At 39.5% G+C, this 20,646-nt stretch overlaps 1 protein-coding gene across 1 annotated transcript in view; it reads right to left on the bottom strand.

The window, feature by feature from the left end:
* Positions 1 to 1,947: 1,947 nt before the first annotated feature.
* Positions 1,948 to 20,646, bottom strand: part of LOC139226732 (cAMP-dependent protein kinase type I-alpha regulatory subunit) — a 34,562-nt gene continuing 15,863 nt past the window's right edge. Inside the window, exons 2-10 of the mRNA XM_070857704.1 lie at positions 19,819 to 19,992; positions 18,931 to 19,022; positions 15,085 to 15,146; positions 13,767 to 13,813; positions 11,705 to 11,863; positions 9,377 to 9,437; positions 8,666 to 8,787; positions 6,792 to 6,873; positions 1,948 to 6,369 (exon numbers count right to left, since the gene is read on the bottom strand). Coding sequence (XP_070713805.1) covers positions 6,197 to 6,369; positions 6,792 to 6,873; positions 8,666 to 8,787; positions 9,377 to 9,437; positions 11,705 to 11,863; positions 13,767 to 13,813; positions 15,085 to 15,146; positions 18,931 to 19,022; positions 19,819 to 19,992 — 972 coding nt within the window. The 3' untranslated portion in view covers positions 1,948 to 6,196. The remainder of the gene's footprint in view (positions 6,370 to 6,791; positions 6,874 to 8,665; positions 8,788 to 9,376; positions 9,438 to 11,704; positions 11,864 to 13,766; positions 13,814 to 15,084; positions 15,147 to 18,930; positions 19,023 to 19,818; positions 19,993 to 20,646) is intronic.

Below are 20,646 nucleotides of genomic sequence, written 5' to 3' on the forward strand. Positions count from 1 at the left end.
ATGAGCTGTCTTTTCACAGCCATATCACTAACATTATGCTTCTGCCATCTATGTGGATTTCGCAATTAACACTCAGTCCACTCAGACAGTGACTCCTCAACATCAAGTTCAGGATACTTTGGGCAGTTTTCTCTCCAGAAAAATCTTGCCTAAAAGAACCTAGTTTCCCTAAGGAATCCTGTGTTGAGTTGTAAGTTGGTAGGCAGACAAATATTAATTATAAAGAGAGATGGGAAGTCGTTTTAGAGATCCAAGCAACAGACAATACATTAGTCATGTCTGGTTATTCAGAAAAACACTTTATACCTTGGTGTTAGAAACCATTTTGTTGATGTCTGTGGGGTCCAAGACAAAGGCTTTTATAGTCGAGCAGCACAATCTCCCTGCGTAGGGAATAGGACAGTGTAGGGAGATTGTGCTTTAAAATTGAGTTTAGACAGCCCACACCTGTTCTTTATTTTTGTAACAGAACGTGAATAAAAATTGTACCAAATCTATCAAGCAACTCTTACTAGTATTGTTGTTTTACCTACTGTAGAATAAAGCAGATTATGGTATAAGTTTAAAGGGGGTGTAGGAACAAAATGACCTTGGGTTCACATATACAAATCTTTGAAGGGAGTAGGACAAGTTGTTAAGGCTGTTGAAAGTGTACAAGGATCCATGGCTTTATAGAGGCAGAGTATAAAAGCAAGGTAGTAAACCTTTATAAATGCTTTTTACTTCAGATTTCCAGCATCCACAGTATGTGGTCACTCGTTCGGCCTCAGTGAGAGTATTGTGTCCAATTCTGGGCATCACATTTTAGGATGTCAAGGCCTTGGAGAAAGTGCAGATTTCCTAGAATGGTACCAGGCATGAGAGACTTCAGTTATGTGGAGATACTAGAGAAGCTGGGATTGCTCTCCTTATCGCAGAGAAGGAGAAGAAGGGGAGATTTAACAGTGTTCAAAATTATATGGGGTATTAGGAGTAGATAGGGAGAAACAGTTTCCACTGGCCGCAGGGTCGGTAACCACAGGACACAGATTCAAGATAATTGGCAAAAAATCCAGGGAGGGGAAATTGGACAAATATTTTTACACGGCAAATTTATGATCTGGTGTTCACTACCTGAAAAGGTGGTGGAAACTAATTAAATAGTAACTTTCAAAAGGGAATAGGATATATACTTGAAAAATAAATTTGCAGGGCACTGAGAAAGTGATGGGGAGTGAGGCTAATTGGATAGCTCTTTCAAAAAGCCAGTACAGAGTTAACGTTTCGGGTCTGTGACCCTTTGTCAGAACCGAAATGTTAACTCTGGTCACAGACCCAAAATGTTAACTGTTTCTCTCCACAGATGCTGTCTGATCTGCTGAGATTGCCAGCATTTTCTGTTTTTATTTCAGATTCCAGCATCCGCAGTATTTTGCTTCTGGAAGGATTACTCCAAACTACCCGATTTTTTTCTGGAGTTAGTCCATCTAGTAATGTGGCCAAGTAGGATCAACTCACAGTGGATGGAGCACCTAAGAAAAAAATTGCAATAGATGGGACATGGCTCCACGTCAGGTTTTGACAAAATACATAAGAAATGCCAGGAATGTACGTTAAGAGCCAAGTTCAAAACACTGATTGTAACTGCAACCTGGTTTCAAACAAAAAATACTTTGACAGTCAGAGACAAGCTAATTAACAGGAAAAAGCATCAATAGCATCCAGGAGAACCTTTTATTTGGCAAACCTTGATAGGTTGAATGACCCCCTTCCTGTTCAATTTTTATTAAATTCTCATGATACCCCAGCATTTACCTTGGGAGGAGCTTGCATTTATGATGACTTATTACATCAGTTTATCCTAGCAGAATGTAAAGAGACTTTACTGTAATATATTTATATTCGCAAGATCAGTGCTTTAGTTGTGTACCTGCGTCATCAGTTCAGATTGAATAAATAGGGAAACAGTTTTCTTTTTAAGAATTAACTTTTATTGCTTGACCTGTCATTAGGACACTATAACAAAAGGATTATTTTAGCACATACAGTAAATCTGATCTCATACAGTCATTGGGAACAATACAAAAAATGGTCCTTGGATAATCTACATATCACGCTGTATTCTCACTTTGCAATTTTTTTTGTAGGTGAGCTAGCCGAGAATGTCTCTAATCCCCATACAAGATAGCTAAGGCAAACTACATCAAACCGTGGTCGTTTGTACGTACAGTTCTGATTGCACACAATAGGTAAAGCTTCAACTGCATCAGATTATTCAATAAACTCATCAGCTGCTTTATAATAAAATCATTTAGGTAAATAAAAACCTTAAGAATGTGCAGCAAGCCAAAGCCAATCTGCTAGGTGCTAGGATTGCCACAGTTGGATTTTTCTTTTAATATGAAAATGGTTTCAAAATCTCTCAATTTATTACTGGAATACATTAATCTCACTCTTACTGGTAATCTAAGGTACTCGTAAACTCTATCCTGGAATGACCTTCACCTATTTTCTGTCAATTTGTCCAATTATCAAGATAACAGAAAAATTAAATAACAAAGTACCAGATTTCACTTGCACAACAGTTATATCTAGAGAGGACACCTCCCATAAGAAGCAGCTGACTTAATTTTGTCCATACCAGGAATATCAAAACAAATTAGACCAATACATCTCAACCTTACTCTCGACTCAATTTTTCATGGAATTTAAATTGATGAAACAGGAATTGGCAATTGGCTCTCATTAGGAAGTAAATTCAATTCAACAACAGGCATGAAAAGCTACTCATAATAGAAGACTGTAAATTGGACTATAAAAAAAGCTCAACAGATGCAATTCATTGCCACAACCTGGAGAATTGGACATGACATTCCATGATTGCCATACCATGATTACTCAAGAAGCATTACTTAGATCCCAAGCAAAAAAGCTAATGAGAAAATTCTTTAGCAACACCTCAACTGTTCAATAAAATAGATAATTGGCCATTGTCGACATCAACTCCTACTCAACTGAAAGTCATCATGCTCTCAACACATAACTAGTCTTTCTTCATGGATTTTTATGCAAGCATTTTCTTTGCCCTATACAGCATCTTAAGGGAAGTGCACTGACAAACTGATAAAAACATGCAAGTTACATCTAAAAGTTTGTACTGTGCGCATCATATAGAGATAGCTGAAGTGGTTTTGCAAGTTTTCATCAGGTAAATCACTTAGAACAGTATTTAGTACATAATAAATCTGGTTTAATTCTCTATGGAAATGAAATACTGGCAGAGCAAAATCTACAGGAAGCCTATGCCCAACCCAACTCTCCAAGCAATTTTGTTTTAGCTTGCTGTACAATCCAAACAATAATTCTAGTCTAAGTCATTCTATATAGAATAATGGATATAATTTCATCTAATTACAGCAGTGTGGAATTTGTAAAATGTGTGTGTAATGGATGCACATATAACACAAAGCTGTGAAATACTGAAATGCCATTAAGACTCAGCAATGAGATTCCCCCTTTCTTGAAAGCCTCAAAATAAAATTGCATGTCATACCTTACCAAAAAACTGTTGTAGTACATTTCAGAATGCCGACGCATCGGCTAGTCAGGGATCAATCGTCCAATTTTTGGTTTCTACCTTTTACTAGTGTGTCTGGGTGCACATCTGTTTAATACCAGCTGAGCTCTGGTGTATGCCAAGAATGGAACCACAGCGCCAGCTACTGGGAGCTGCAGGTACGTGCACTACAATCAAACCCAAAATAACATGGGCACTAGAGCACTGCACTAACTTAAATATCAACTATTAATCTTCAATTAAATAGATATCACATTGCACCACCCTAGTCTAGTGTGGGACACTTATTTAATACCTATACATGTTCAATGTGATTAGTATAGAACCAGAAAACAATGGATAGTTTATAAACTGGGTCAGGACTGCAGTGGATTTAGTGATGCCATCGCTCAACCTTGTGCTGCCAGTGCTGGTCAAGTACTAGAGCACAGAGTACCTGCTACTAAAAGGAATGTTTACTTTTTTGGCCCTTGGAATGAAATTACATCTGGTTAATATATAAGGTTTCATTTTGCAACCCTTTCACTAGCTCTGTGTCGGCAACAGATTGAAAGCCATGTAAGGTTGGGGAGTAAATCCACAGATTATCTAGTCTGCGCTAACTAGTTCTCGTGTTCACTAGCAGGGTTACTTTGCTGCAATTGCTGTAGAAAAGTCATGTTAAAATCAGCTAGCAGTGTCAATATATTACCCACATCTACAAAAGAATACATTATATTTCCAACTTTTTCATGATGTGATTGTTACTGGCTGAAGTTGATATTTCAAATTATGTTTCTCCAGCAAATAGCACCAACTGACATGGAGTTTGCAGTCCCACTTCAAGAAAGGTCAATAACTTTTATAATAATCACAAACAAGGGTGACTGAACTGAAAAAAATACTTTACCTCTACTTCATGTCAGTAAATTTCAAATTTGTGCCTGGGGTAAACATAAGCCTTTCAAACGAATTTGCTACATTCATTGCCTGGCGCAGAGCAGACCAGACCAATATATCAGGCTCTGTTTCTCCCTCTCTACAGCATTCAACACTTGGTATCCTTCTCAATTTAGGCTGCAGAAGTTTCCACAGCTTATGCCAATATAGCTCCACAATTGGCCACCAGGAAGCACAGTTCAAGTGTAGCAAGACTATTTTAATTTTCCTGCTGCCCGAGATGGAATGACACACTACACCTCCATGCAGTGTTCCATCAGAACTGACAAAATTTACCCAAGGAAAGCAAACTCAAGCGACACATAGCTCAGAGATTCAGAACTGGTAATATTCTGGCTACAAGTCAAATACACCCAAGGCTATTGGTACTCAGCAACAGTTATGTTAGGAAGGGAGGCTAATGAGAAAGGACTTTACTAATTCTCAGTTCACAAAAGCACATTTTGATATAGGCTCAGAACTTGATATTGCAGAAATCTTGCATACATACAAAATCTCTACCATTAGCAAAGCCTGTGCCCACAAGAATAAGATCTGATCATCAATGGCATTTCTGGTTGCCAAAACAAGCTGACCCTTTAGCTAAACCCCATCAACTAAAGCATCACTGAGTCATAATGATGCTGCAATACTGTTGTTTTGTTTGAATCCAAATAAACCAATTTGTATTATATATTCGGTACATAAAAAATCATGACTAAAGTGTACACTAACTAATCTTTCCTCCAGAAAAAATTTGGGCTCCTTACCCACTGCAGAGATAAGCAGTTATTCAGTGATATTCGGGAAACGACTAAATAAGAGTCAGACATTGCTGACAAAAATTAAAATGGGCTTTTATTTTATGGATTTTGTTTTTTTTTTAAAAAAGGTCCAAATGTAACTTCATGTGCAAATGGAGTATATATTAATTTGGCAAAACCACAAAAGCCAATAGGATCCCTCACTAAGCAAGGCCTAAAACTATTTTTTTAAAATCTAGATTTTAAATAGTTTTTCAAACTGCTTCCAAAAAAAATTAAAAGGTAACATTTATCTCAAAACCTAAATGTATGTGACCTACAAAAAGTCGAACTCAATTTGGTTGTTAGGTGCAAACCGTACACAGAAATGATATTTTCAGAGCATGTTTACATATAAGCTTTTTCAATCCTAGCCACGTTAAAATAAACACATATTTTGTGGTAATCTGCACATACTGTGGGGTTTGAAGAGTCCTCAAAATAATTTTGAAGTTGCCCACCCCAGCCTAAAACCCAAGATTTCCTATTGGTACACATTCATGGGATTCAAGACTCACAAATGCACTACAACATACCTTGAAACAGAGCAAGCTAAAGGGTTCAAAAATCCTCTGCTCATTTAACCAAACTAAAGCTTAATTATCTGGGTATTAATCACACTGTTTAATTAAAACAGCAGCGTTTTAATTTTTAGAAACAAAAAACAATGGGAAGAATTCTACACGGAAGCATCAAAGCAAAAAAAAAATCTTTAACTGAAGCTGGATTGACTGTAGAAAGCTGGTGCAGTGTGAGAAAGATGCAAAGCAAATGAGGCATTGAATGCTACAAAGGGAATGCGTTCTCTGATGGACAGGAAGCTGTGGGACTGGTGGTGGTCTTGCCACAGGAAGCGGCATTTTAGACAGACATGAGGCAGTTCGCTCTGGCGGATGCTGCAGCAGAGGAAAGGAGGATTTCAGACAGACAGCGATACAAAGCTGTTATACTGCTGGATGTTTCGTTTGAGTATGTCTGAACAGGGACCCAGGACACGTTCAAATCGAGGTCTGTCCAGTTTCACACACTTCAACGGACCACGTGCTACCACTGTGGCAGCGCGAGGACGGTTCATCAGAAGAGCAATTTCACCTGAGAGAGAGAAAGAACAAAAAAGAAAAAACATAAAATTTCAAATCCATCGAGTCTTGAAAAAATGAAACCTATGTAATGCAGAACTAAGCCCGCATTCTTGATGGCTTAGCAGGTAAATGTACCTCATTTATAATATAACATTAAACTTTACAGACAAATTTCCAGGTTTGAGTCCAGTTATTTGACATTAATCAATCTAAGTTGCAGTGAAACTACAATCACTTCAATATCCTACTGTTAATACGAAGGCGATCATATTTTAGCAACCAACTTTCAACTCCTGTACAATTGAGGAGCTTCATGGTCAAAAATCCATCAATTAACTTTCCAGTTACCTTTACTTTTAACAACTTCAAGTATGAAAAGGAATTTTACTTACTGCATTAAATCTTAAGATTTCTAAGCCATGACAAACTCACCAAAATAATCCGATGGCCCCAGTCTTCCAACTTCTACGAACTCTTCATTTTCTGACCTGCGCTGTAACACAGCTGCTGTACCCTACAACACAAATTTCCATATAAAGTACATTTGAAGCAATGTTACCAATAAGTCCTGTATATTCCTAGAATATTCTCAGTTTTGATTTTGACCACTAGAAACACAGTTCAAAACACATCTAGCAATACAGTGCTTGGTAATGGGGTCACTTATGACAAGTGAAAATATTTAGATTCATGTATATCTGTAGTGCTCTTAATTATACTAATAGCAGTAAAGACATCTATGCAGTTGAATCTACATTCAATCTAAGGAAAGCATTGGCAGAAAAAAAATTGGTCAAACAGCCTCTAAAATTGGAAACTTGGAATTATTAGGTTAAAAGTTCAAATGACATCTAAAAATAGCTTGATCCAAGTAAAACACTGCAGATTATGGTGAAGTGTGCCTGGATTAAATTGGACACCACAAAAATGACATGGCTGGAAAGGAGCACACACACATGCAGAATATTCTCCAACGATGTCAAGAATTTAAAAAAAAGGCCTGATCACAAGATCACCTGTACCATTTTTTTTCAAGAAAGGTGGTTGAACAAGTGCAATTGGTCACAAAGTAAATTCTAATTGACTTGTATTTAAGACTTCAAATCAGAAAGTGCAAATAAATATTCCTGAGGAATTTTACAACACTATTCTCCAATTGGCTTTAGATTGGAAGATTTTCCTGACTGCCAGCAAAATAGAGCGATGGTAAGAGGTAAAAGAATTGGTTCCTCTCAGACGTTAAAATATTAATGGAAAGCTTCAAAAGGAAACAGCCTGAATTTAAATGTGTGTGGCTTCTGAACACTCAGATGCCAAAGATGTACAACAGAGAATTAAGCCTTCATTGATGCAAAGCATATTCCTTTTGTTGATTCCAGGAGATTCTAAAGAATTTGGGGGATTCAAAAGCAGAGTTTATCTAAAGAATAGCTTCTTTGACAAACAATTGAATAGTATTCAACAGGCTTCACCCCGCAATATTGTGAATAGCTTTATAAAAGCAACACATTTTTTCCAAAAAAAAAACCATGATCTTGTTTAGCTTGAATGTATTTACTTGAAATAATTAATCTTCTGGAAAGAGAGAAAGTATTTTGAATACTGGTGGTGTACAAGTCTTGGAGGAAGTTGGATTCCCAATGCAAAACAACCTCACATTCAAACCCATGCAAGGTCCTTCTTGCCTAAAGATAAATAGCTGTTGAAGGAGATGTGTAATGTGTTAATCTTTATGCTGACAAATCGTGGTTTCTATAAACTGATGCCAGTCATCACAGCCTGGATTATAGGAGATTTAATTATTTCAACTTTCTCTGGAGTTACTGACAGAATTTAAACAATCTGCACCAAAAACAAATCAGTGGCAGAAGGCAAGATGATCCAAAAAAAAAATCCGTCTTTGTAAAAGGAAGCAGAAATTAGGGTTGCACAACTTAAAAGGGAATGATATTAGAGCTGAGAAATCTCTCGTTTAGTATAGGAAATTAGAATAGATGCTGAAGAGAAAGCTCTTGGGAAGGTCGTATATGTCTGGCGGAATTCTTAAAAGGGATAGACGTCCTCCAGATTTTTGATTTAATCAACTACTTTACCAACAATTTAGGTAGTATACTAAGGATTTACTTCCTGCATGTTGAACAGGCAGTGATTAACAAAATAGTCATAAACTGTTGTTATGCAGCTACTTAGAATTGTGCAGACATGTATGACTTACAGAAACATTCTAGCACAATAAACTAGTTTACTCAGAATATTTTTCCATCCTCAAATGGGTTATTTTCTTTCTATATTTTAACTATTCATACCTCTAAAATAATGAAAAATTCATCGCCTGGTTCGCCTTGCACCACAATCTTCTGTCCATCTTCAAACTGCACTGGCTCCAATGCATCAGCCACAGTCAAACGCTCCCATTTATCCAGAGATTCTACAAGGGAGAATTTTCCTTTACATTTTGAACAGCATAAATTTAAGTTTTGCTCCTCATACACACACCCCATACACAAAATGTTGATCTAATAATCTTTGCAATACAGCATTAATCCCAGTCTTGCTCAAGTTATAGATTTGCCTGACATTAGAATGTGGCTATGCACTATTGACAAATTTTGTTTGTTCTTTGCCAGAGTGGCAGAATGCTCCGTTTCAGGGAGAGACTCGCCCACAGAAATCTTCAGTTCCACAGCAGAAGTAAGCAGGACAAGTGATCTAGTTAGAGACGACCTCAAACTGTCTGTTCAGGTGGATAAAATATTCCATGACACTTTTTCCAAAGAAGAGCAGGAGTTCTTTGTGTGCAGGACAAAGTATCCATCAAAGAGTAATTGTTGTGTACAAATTGGTTGCCATATTTGCCCATTTTTAAAAGTTATTTATAATTTGGGACATCCTGACAATTTCAAAGGCACTATATATAAATCCAGCTTCTTTCTTTAACGTGCTTTAAAATTCTCTCTGCTGGGCAGGCTTTTGCACATAAAGGAGAAAAACAAGTACAGAGCATGTTTTCTGCTTACCTAAAATGGAGACCTTACTGAGGAATTCTTCATACATCTTTCTCTTTCTCAGTGTACTTCCCTATAAAATTAAAAACATTTTAATAATAATCCAGGAGTATAGTTCACATCCAACATTTAACAAAACTCGACACTTTGACAATTTTACTCAGTAAAATACTTAAAATTGCAATTCTTCAACAGATTAACTAGTATATAAAAATCCTTGAAAATATTATTTGCATTTTTAAAGACAAACACTGCATGTTCTCTTTTGCATGCACTAGGTAATGTTGTGTTATACACGGAGTCAAGAGCAAGTGCAGTCTTCAGGTAAAGCAGGGTTGAGGGCAGGGTTGGGTGATAATTTGACCATATTTTTATATTATTTAGAGTGAAATAGCAAAAGTTATAGCAATTTGGAAAGCAAAGAAACAGAGTTGATTCAAGGAATTTCTCTGCAGTCTAGGCTGATCAGCTGAGAGGTGCAAAAATGAGGCAGTACAACTGATGGGAGGGTAGAATTACAGCACAAGTTTACATAGGCAGTTTTCATTATAAATGTGGATACAGGAGTTTAATGGAAAAGTTGACAAAAATGAGAAATACAACAGCAAGTCAGGTTTTTTTTTTAAAAAGACAGGAAATGCAAGAATTTATATATACATATATATATATATATGCACAACACAAATGCAAGTATACGACTTGGACTTCAGCATTCGGAACATAGGGAGGTAGGAAACACGAGACTAGAGATAAAGGAGCATTCTCTGATTAGCGGGATTTGACAAGTGGAACAACAGTTATGAGCAGTAGGCTATCTCTACTACAACCAAGAGAGCTAACAGCCAATTTACATAGAGTGTACAGCACAGAAACAGGCCATTCAGCCCAACTAGTCTATGCCAGCATTTATGCTCCACATGAGCCTACCCCCACCCTACCAGCATGACCTTCTATTCCTTCCTAACTCATGCGATTATCGAAGCAATTTGTGGTCTCCGTATTCTTCCTACCACAATGCACAATCTTACACACTATATTGAAATTCATTTGTCAATTTCAATTGATTATTTGAATTACACTTTACAAATCCTGAATGACCCTGAAATAAAGCAACAATTTCTAGAACAGATCTTAATTCATATAGTTTGTTAGGACAGCTATCTAAAATCCTTGAGATCTGCAATCATTTCAAAGAAATTATTAAGTAAATACAAAATGATTAATCATTCATCAGTTTAGTTTGTACAATAATGAGCTGTTATATTTAAGTCCTCTCTTTCAATTTGCAATGTGGCAAGATATACAAACCTTTTTTTTTAAATCTTGAAGTGGACAACATTGCTCCCGAATGCCAGGGGTTCAATTTTGCCCGTAACTCAGCCGAAGGAAGTCTTTCTGTTCTTGCTGGTTAACCTGGCTTGATACAGCTCTGCCTTCCCTAGCCCATGGCAGGCCAGAATATATCTACCTTACCTTGCACGAAATCCAATAGATAACAAATTATACCCATCTGAGTAGCAACAGGACAGCTGGGAGATCCAGTGGGGACAGTAGAATCATACTTACCAGTTTAAACAAGTTGCAACACTGGTTTGATATCAGCTAAATAAATGGACTCCTCAAAAATGGTGTGAATTTAAATCTCCAAAAGGGAAGGTACACACAATATATTTTTTTTTTTTGGGGGGGGGGGGTGCGGGGAGAGCACAAGAGATTGCAGACTTCACCAATCTGACAGAAGCAATCACTGGAGACCTGAAAATTCAGTAATTTAAGATGTGAATAATTTTAAATATGACAGTTAAGGGTTTTAGAATTATGAAGGTTTTTGATAATGTGAATAGGAAAATACTATTTCCTCTAAATTGAAGTCATGTGATAAGGTGTCATCAAGTTAAGATAGTCAAGAGTGCGAAAGATTAGAAGACATTTATTTACACTGCTACAGGGAATAGCTTAGTCAAAAACCATTGCATCTTTTAAGGGGAAAGTAGATAAGCATTTGAAGTAGAGGGATACAGGACCATGGAGAGACAGCACAGTTAAACCATTAGTTCTAGATTGCTCTAGCCAAGAACCAGTACAGACACAATGCTGGATCGAATGGACTCTGCTGCAAACTTCTATGAATCTTCATTTTGGGATGGATGTATACATATATAGACTGCAGAAATGTCTACAAATGCAGTATTTGTTTTGCAGTCATGCTCTAATTGTCAAACCCAAGTGACTAGCACATGTTGACTAGAAAAGACGTTGGAAGGCCAAAATAATTCAATTCTAAAATGTTATTCACAGTAAGCCAGTTAGTATAAATTTGTGAACTAATCACTCTCTTACCATTAAGATTCTCCTATAGCTGTCTCGGTCAATACCCCACAATTTCACATTGGTCTTTGCTCTGACAGTTGCTGCTCTTGGGGTTCCATAAATCAGTGCGAGTTCTCCAAAACTGCCACCCTCTCCAATACTGGTCACCCATTCATTGTTAACATAAACCTAAAACAGAAGGATTCAGCAAAAATAATTAGAATCAAAACTAGTTTCAACTGTCATCATTTGAAGTTCCACGGTGTGGATTTTTGAGAAGTTATCAGGTATAGTATACAGCAAAATGTAGCTTTAAGTTAACATTTTAAATTCTATTGGGCATGTGGAAAATATGTTAGAAGCACTATCCAGGCAGTAACACCAGTGTTAATAATTCTGCTCACTTCAGAAATTCTACCGCTCGTGTAGAAAATTACAATTTTATTTGGTTAAATCTCAACACGTACAACTAGCTTGCTGAAAAATGTTACACAAGGTCTGGATTTCTATAAAGCTGGGGTGGCAGGAAATAGTTAGCATATTTTTTAAGTTCGTACCAATAATTTTTGGAACTGTATTTCCTCAATTATCAGCTTGGCACCAAAACTGTGACTTACACTATTATCCCAGAAGCATAATCGTTACCAAAGCAATGGAGACGCTACCCGCAGTAAAAGATCCCTACTTCCTCCATAATGACAACACACACAGCCTTAGCACTTGTATTATGCACTTATGACCCCAGAAGGTTACCGCCCCCAAGATGGGAGCCTGTGCGGGGAGGCAGAGGGAAGTTGAGGGGAGACGGGGGCGGGGGATGGAGGGGAGAGTGGTGGAGGTGGGGGGGGGGGCGGAGAAACCCAGGGCAGGGGACAGGAGGGGCCACATTGCAGCGGAGATTTGGGGGAGGCGAAGTATGTTGGAGGGGTGGGCCTGGGGGCTCTGTGCCTCGGTGTGGGGAGTGTTCAGAGTGGGGTGGACGGGTTGACTGCGCAGATGGCAGTTGGTGGATGTGGTGTGGTTGGCATCGCGGGGGCGTGGCTCCAGGGTGGCCGGGGCTGGGGGCTCGACATCCGGGGGTGTTCATCATTTGGGAAGGATTCTGACGGGACTGGGCGGGTTTGGGGGGGGGGGGGGGGGGGGTGTTCCCGGTGTTGGGTGGGTCCAAAGCCGCGGGGGGGGGGGGGGAGGGGGCACGCTTTTGGGATGGGGGGTGGGCTGTTTGGGGCTGGGATGGGAGAGACTTCTTCACTCGGGGGGTTGTTGGCCTGTGGGGCTCCCTGCCACGTAGAGTTGTTGATGCCAGTTCATTGGATGTATTCGGGAAGGAGTTGGATGTGGTCCTTGCGGCTGGGGGGGTCGGGGGGTGTGGAGGGGGCGTAGTGGAGGTGCTGGGGTGGGTGATCAGCCATGATCTTGTTGAATGGCGGTGCAGGCTCGAAGGGCCGAATGGCCTACTCCTGCACCTATTTTCTATGTTTCTATGTACGTGACTTTGTATGACTAGCATACTTCCCAGAGAAAGGAGCACTGGCTTTTTCTTAACTTTGGGGTGTTATTGCACACATATCACTTAGCCAGAAACATTAAGCTTATTTATCAACAGGAGTTTACTCATCTGCTTTTAGGAAAGGGAAAAATGTGTAGTCAATCTTTTAGATATTTAACCAACAGAGCAACGCTTGATGTTTTTTGAGCAGTATATTAGCTCCAACTGTTATACTGGAGTTGTACACTACTACATATAGCACAAATTCAAAAACCCAGTGGCGTTTTGACAGAGTGTAAGCAAGCAGCTATCAAATTTCTGCACTTAAACACCACCAGTTTGATATGGATTTGCAGCTTGGTATCAATTTGACACTAGATTTTAGTACAAGGGCATTTATTTGCCTTGTACTTTGGTGTAAAGCACGTCTCCGAAATGAAGAAATCCAACTTGCACCAAGTTTCATAAACAAGCAGAAATCAAGATGTCACAATAGAGATGCAATGGATGTAACTCTGTACACCCATTTTGAAACCGTAGTGCCAGATAGAAAATATAATCCCACTGTATTGTACTGATTCATTGAACAGCCTGCAAACTTACATCCATCTCTCCTTGATCAATAACATAGAAATTGTCCCCTTCATCACCTACAAGAACAAAAATATACATGGTCAAAATCACTGCACAGTACAATAGTCTAAATGGAAATTCAGAGCTCCAAGTTGTGTTTTTTATTAATTCACCCCCAATATACAATGCCTACCCTCACCCCCCACTAATCAAGTTTACAGCACTCTATCACTCCCCTCACTGAACAAAAGTTTGGATAGCAAACCCCACCTGCCTCCAAACAGGTTTCTGGCTCTCGACCCTCTTCATCCACTGAGCAAGTCAAGTCTCTTCTTTCTTTCTTTCTCCCCCCGCCCTCACAGATGCATTTGCCCTTCCAGCCCACCAACTGGCTGCCAATCCACTCCCCCAAACCATCCACTGGCCATAGCTGCCCCCCCACAGGCTACCCTACCTCGACTCATATCCTCTTTTACAGTAACCCCACCCTAAGGGGCTGTATTTCTCCTTCCCCGATGGCTGGCTGTTCCATGCCTTAATCCATCCTACCACTGGTGGTACCTCAGTAGTTCCTTCCTCTTCCTTCCACTGTCTTCTCCCTCCCCCTTGCCCCCTCCACTTCTCCCACATTTGGTTCCATTACTCCCCACCCTCTAACCCTGCTTATCCTGCAGAGAAATTCAAAATATTCTCAACTATTTGTGTGCAACACCACAGGAGATCAACTAGTAATGAGTGCACTTCAAGTAATGAATGACATGTAGGACTGACTTCTGTAACACTGCATTACGGAGTGTGCATTATATCTGCGCACTTCTTAATATTCTTCATACTGTTAACGCAAGAAACCTGAACTGAAATTCAAATATTAAAACAAAATGGAAGGGGTAAAATGTGATTTTGCTTTGACTATCTATTTGTGGCCATCAAGTGTACCAAGTTACTTTCCCTCAACTGCATCCCTTTATCTTTCCTTATTCCGAGTTTTATACCATTCACATGCTACTTTCCTTGTTATATTTGAATGTTACCTTGAGTAAACACGTTCCAAGATAAACAGTGCTACATGTAATTATGATGGCACCCAATTATGGACAGAACCAGTAGCAATACTGAGCTATTGTATCGCACTCTATAATTTGTTACGGAGAGGGAAGCTCGGAGGTCAGGCCAATAAGAATCCCCTTTCCGGATTCAAGAGAAATTTAAAAATCATAACTATCTTCATTTTGACTCCATCCATTCTTAAGTTTAGAACTACATGAAGTAAAAGTACAAGCTTAAAGGAGGAATTAGACTGTTAATTCAGACATTTACTTCCAATGGTCGCACACAGATGTGTTTTTACCTTGCTGTATGACTGTTTCGCCAGCGATGTATGTGACTGGGAACATAGCATCAAAAATATCACTACAAGAAATAAAAGTAAAGTCATGTCAAAACTTGCTTCTCAACAAAATTATTTTAATAAACATAGCCAAGACATTTGTAGATAGCAGATGTGGGCTCTTAATATGAATTGAAGGTTAAGTTCTGTATCAAAAAAGCCCACCATGTTTTCATCCCATAGGTATCCATTCCCATCAGAAACAATACAGCATATTAGTTCAGAGTATCCACAGAAACTATACACAGGTACGAGTACTTTGGCACAATTTCAAAGCAGCACTTCTGTCCCAAAGAATAATTAATGGGATGAGGGGGAAAGGAGAGAATTTGTGCAGATCAAATCTGCATATCAAGTCCCCAGATGTTAAAAATTTGCATATAACAAACCTTATCCAAATAAACTAATCCATGTGAAAAATGGTTCAGTATTGGAGGCTCTTCAGAAGTCAAGATCAAAGCACATTGTTGGGGCAGTCTCTAATTAGTGATCTACTTGACTTGAAGTGTGTGTGTGTAGGCTCTAAGGCATCAAAAGATTGAACAAATATTATTTTCCTAGAACAGTCTCGCATTGTTGAATCCAAAAATCTGCCCCTCCCAAGGCTGGGAACTCAACTTCCAGGGATATTCAACATTCAGGAAGGATAGACAGAAAGGAAAAGGAGGTGGGGTAGCATTGATGGTTAAAGAGGAAATTAACACAATAGTAAAGAAGGACATTAGCTTACACGATGTGGAATCTGTATGGGTAGAGCTGCGGAATACCAAAGGGCAGAAAACGTTAGTGGAGTTGTGTACAGACCACCAAACATTAGTAGTGAGGTTGGGGACAGCATCAAACAAAATTAGGGATGCGTGCAATAAAGGTACAGCAGTTATCATGGGCAACGCTAATCTACATATAGACTGGGCTAACCAGACTGGTAGCAATATGGTGGAGGAGGATTTCCTGGAGTGTATTAGGGATGGTTTTCTAAACCAATATGTCGAGGAACCAACTAGAGGGCTGGCCATCCTATACTGGGTGATGTGTAATGAGAAAGGACTAATTAGCAATCTTGTTGTGCGAGGCCCCTTGGGGAAGAGGGACCATAATATGGTAGAATTCTTTATCATGATGGAGGGTGACACAGTTAATTCAGAGATTAGGGTCCTGAACTTAAGTAAAGGTAACTTTGATGGTATGAGACATGAATTGGCTAGAATAGACTAGCGAATGATACTTAAAGGGTTGACGGTGGATTGGCAATGGCAAACATTTAAAGATCACATGGATGAATATCAACAATTGTACATCCCTGTCTGGAGTAAAAACAAAACGGGGAAGGTAGCTCAACCGTGGCTAACAAGGGAAATTAAGGATAGTGTTAAATCCAAGGAAGAGGCATATAAATTGGCCAGAAAAAGCAGCAAACATGAGGACTGGGAGAAATTTAGAATTCTGCAGAGGAGGACAAAGGATTTAATTAGGAGGGGGAAAATAGAGTATGACAGGAAGCTTGCTGGGAACATAAAAACTGACTGCAAAAGCTTCCATAGATATGTGAAGAGAAAAAGATTAGTGAAGACAAACGTAGGTCCCTTGCAGTCAGAATCAGGGGAATTTATAATGGGGAACAGAGAAATGGCAGACCAGTTGAACAAATAATTTGGTTCTATCTTCACGAAGGAAGACACAAATAACCTTCCGGAAATACTAGGGGACCGAGGGTCTAGTGAGAAGGAGCAACTGAAGGAAATCCTTATTAGGCAGGAAATTGTGTTGGGGAAATTGATGGGATTGAAGGCCGATAAATCCCCAGGGCCTGATCCCAGAGTAGTTCAGGAAGTGGCCCTAGAAATAGTGGATGCATTGGTGATCATTTTCCAACAGTCTATCGACTCTGGATCAGTTCCTATGGACTGGAGGGTAGCAAATGTAACACCACTTTTTTTAAAAAGGGAAGGAGAGAAAACGGGTAATTATAGATCGGTTAGCCTGACATCAGTAGTGGGGAAAATGTTGGAATCAATTATTAAAGATGAAATAGCAGCGCATTTGGAAAGCAGTGACAGGATCGGTCCAAGTCAGCATGGATTTATGAAAGGGAAATCATGCTTGACAAATCTTCTAGAATTTTTTGAGGATGTAACTAACAAGAGTGGACAAGGGAGAACCAGTGGATGCAGTGTATTTGGACTTTCAAAAGGCTTTTGACAAGGTCCCACACAAGAGATTGGTGTGCAAGATTAAAGCACATGGTATTGGGGGTAATGTACTGACATGCATAGAGAACTGGTTGGCAGACAGGAAGCAGAGAGTCGGGATAAACGGGTCCTTTTCAGAATGGTAGGCAGTGACTAGTGGGATGCTGCAGGGCTCAGTGCTGGGACCCCAGCTATTTACAATATACATCAATGATTTAGATGAAGGAATTGAGTGTAATATCTCCAAGTTTGCAGATGACACTAAGCTGGTTGACAGTGAGAGCTGTGAGGAGGATGCCAAGAGGCTGCAGGGTGACTTGGACAGGTTAGTGAGTGGGCAAATGCATGGCAGATGCAGCATAATGTGGATAAATGTGAGGTTATCCACTTTGGTGGCAAAAATACGAAGGCAGATTATCTGAATGACGGCAGATTAGGAAACAGGGAGGTGCAATGAGACCTGGGTGTCATGTCATTGAAAGTTGGCATGCAGGTACAGCAGGCAAATGATATGTTGGCCTTCATAGCAAGGGGATGTGAGTATAGGAGCAGGGAGGTCTTACTGCAGTTGTACAGGGCCTTGGTTAGGCCTCACCTGGAATAGTGTGTTCAGTTTTGATCTCCTAATCTGAGGGAATGCAGCGAAGGTTCACCAGACTGATTCCCAGGACGGCAGGACTGACATATGAGGAGAGATTGGATCGGCTGGGCCTGCATTCATTGGATTTTAGAAGGATGAGAGGGGATCTCATAGAAACATATAAAATTCTGAGGAGACTGGACAGGTTAGTTGCAGGAAGAATGTTCCTGATGTTGGGGAAGTCCAGAACCAGGGGACACAGTCTAAGGATAAGGATGAGGAGAAACTTCTTCAGAGAGTTGTTAACCTGTGGAGTTCTCTACCGCAGAGAGTTGTTGAATATATCCAACGAACTGGCATCAAGAGGGAGTTAGATATGGCCCTTACGGCTAAAGGGATCAAGGGGTATGGTGAGAAAGCAGGAAAGGGGTGCTGAGGTGAATGATCAGCCATGATCTTATTGAATGGTGGTGCAGGCTCGAAGGGCCGAATGGCCTACTCCTGCACCTATTTTCTACGTTTCTCTCTCCCCCTCCCCCCAAAAGACCTTGCATTTATATAGAATCATATGACATCCCAGGACATCTCAAACCACATTACAATCAAAGAATTATTTCTGAAGCATTATGTAGATGGACATGGAAGTCAATTTGCACACAAAAAGGTCCTACAAACAGTAAATTGGATGAATGGTTCATTAATCTGTGTTGTGCGATGTTGGTTGAAAGAAGAATGTTAGCCAGAACACCAGAACTTCATATCCTTCTTCAAACAGTATTGCGGGATCTTGTACATCCACCTGCAGGCAGAAAGGACTTCAGTTTGACATCTCAGACAATACAACACTCTGCACTATACTGAAGGGTTAATTACATCTGGAGATCTAAAGTGGAACTTGAGCCCACAAATTTCTGATTCAGAAGGGAGTTCGACCAACCGAGTATAGTTGACACTGAAACAAATCAATCGTATAGAAAAGAAAACAAGTTAAATAATCTTAGCAATCAGACGGAACCTCGTAAAGCAGAAACTCCTCACCTTCTTTCATTGTCATCCAAATGTGAGAACAGCACATTCTTTTCAATGGCTTTAGCCAGGGCAGCCATAGTCTTGTAATCCTTTGGAATTACCTATAGAGTTACAAGATAAACAAGTACTGCTTTTAATAGGTAGTTAGCAACAAAAGATTAAAACACTGGGGTAGAGTATCCGCTTTGGGCGTAACTGGGAAATCGCGCTGGTTGGGGGTACAGTTCGAGTTTCTGATAAATTCATTTGCATAATCACAAACGTAGTATCTTCAATGAACCTGTGCAATTAGGCTGCATAATAGAACACAAGTGGTTTTTTTTCCATTAAAAAGTATTCATTGATGTACTTAAGAATGGTAAGCATTTTTAATAAGCGCCCAGTCCTCCACCCAAGAGTAACCAGATTTTAAATCACTGAAAATAATTTTAAAAAACAATACTGAACCATTTAATAGTGTTATTGGTGTACACTAGTCAGTTTCTTTGGCACATTAAAGTATTTAATTTACTAAGAAAATTGAGCACAATTTGAAGAGCCCAATCTCGCAATTTTGACCTGGGGATGTGGCCAGTTTTGTCGGCAGGGCCTGATCCGGTGAACTGAATTTAAACCACGTTTGTGGAAAACACTGATGCAAGTAGTTTTGGGCGCAACTCACTTACATTTAATATCTTCTGATCTTTTGTGCTGGTTTGGCAGAGAACGCCCGGATTACGCCGATAGCTGATACTCTACACCGTTTCCAATCGAATGTCACAGTTAAGAAGTAATTTCACTGCATGACCAGCAAAAACCTGGAGTAACTAGGCACTGGAGAGCTGTCTCCAACACCAGTGAATTACTGGTCAAGAATTATACTAAGCATCCTATAGTCTGGACAGGGTATGTTTCTACCTTTCTCACATATGATGCAGCATCCTCCTCCGTGTAGACCTCAGCACTGATTGCCCCACGCCGTCGTCGCCCCTTCACTACCGGGTTCATGGGTGGTGGTGGAGAGATTTCATCCTCACGAGAGTCAGATCGAGAACCCGATTTCTGCTGATTGTGCATCTGTTTGGCCTCCTCCTGTTTTTTTTTTATATAAATGAAGAGGGTAAAAATAAGAAATTGTATTTTCATTTCCAGCACAGGCATAAGGGGCCAAATGGCCTCCTTCTGTACTGTATCATTTTATGATTCTATAAACAAATAGATAAGTGAAAGCAATCAACTGCCATGGTTTGTGCTAACTCCCTGCCCATTTTTTTTCTAGTACAGTATGACAACTGTACACTCAATGCAACATAAAAATTATAAATCATTTGCAAGATATGAAGCTGGATATAAAAAAAACCTACTCATCCTCAGTTATTTGAAGGAACTGTGCAACAGCCAGTCTGACAATTTTGCACAAAAAAAACACTGGAATGTTTTCAGAATGTGCAATTCAGGATTCTTCCCAATACTTTTGACTTGTGCACAATGCAAAAAGACTGCTTCCATAGGCAAGTCAACGCTTCCCGCAAACCAAGACAAAGGACCTTGGATAACATGACACCATGTGAACCATTAACTTCTTTTACCATTAAAGTATACATTGGAAATGATGCAGGCTGCAACTCTTGATCTCTTTAAACTGATGAAAAACACACAAACTATATAAATTGAGTTAAAGACTATAAATTAGGTTTAGTAAGTAGTAAGATTGTATAGAAGCAATTTAAGACACCCTATTTCCAC

This window comes from Pristiophorus japonicus, chromosome 16, assembly GCF_044704955.1.
Source record: "Pristiophorus japonicus isolate sPriJap1 chromosome 16, sPriJap1.hap1, whole genome shotgun sequence".
NCBI classification, from domain to species: domain Eukaryota; kingdom Metazoa; phylum Chordata; class Chondrichthyes; family Pristiophoridae; genus Pristiophorus; species Pristiophorus japonicus.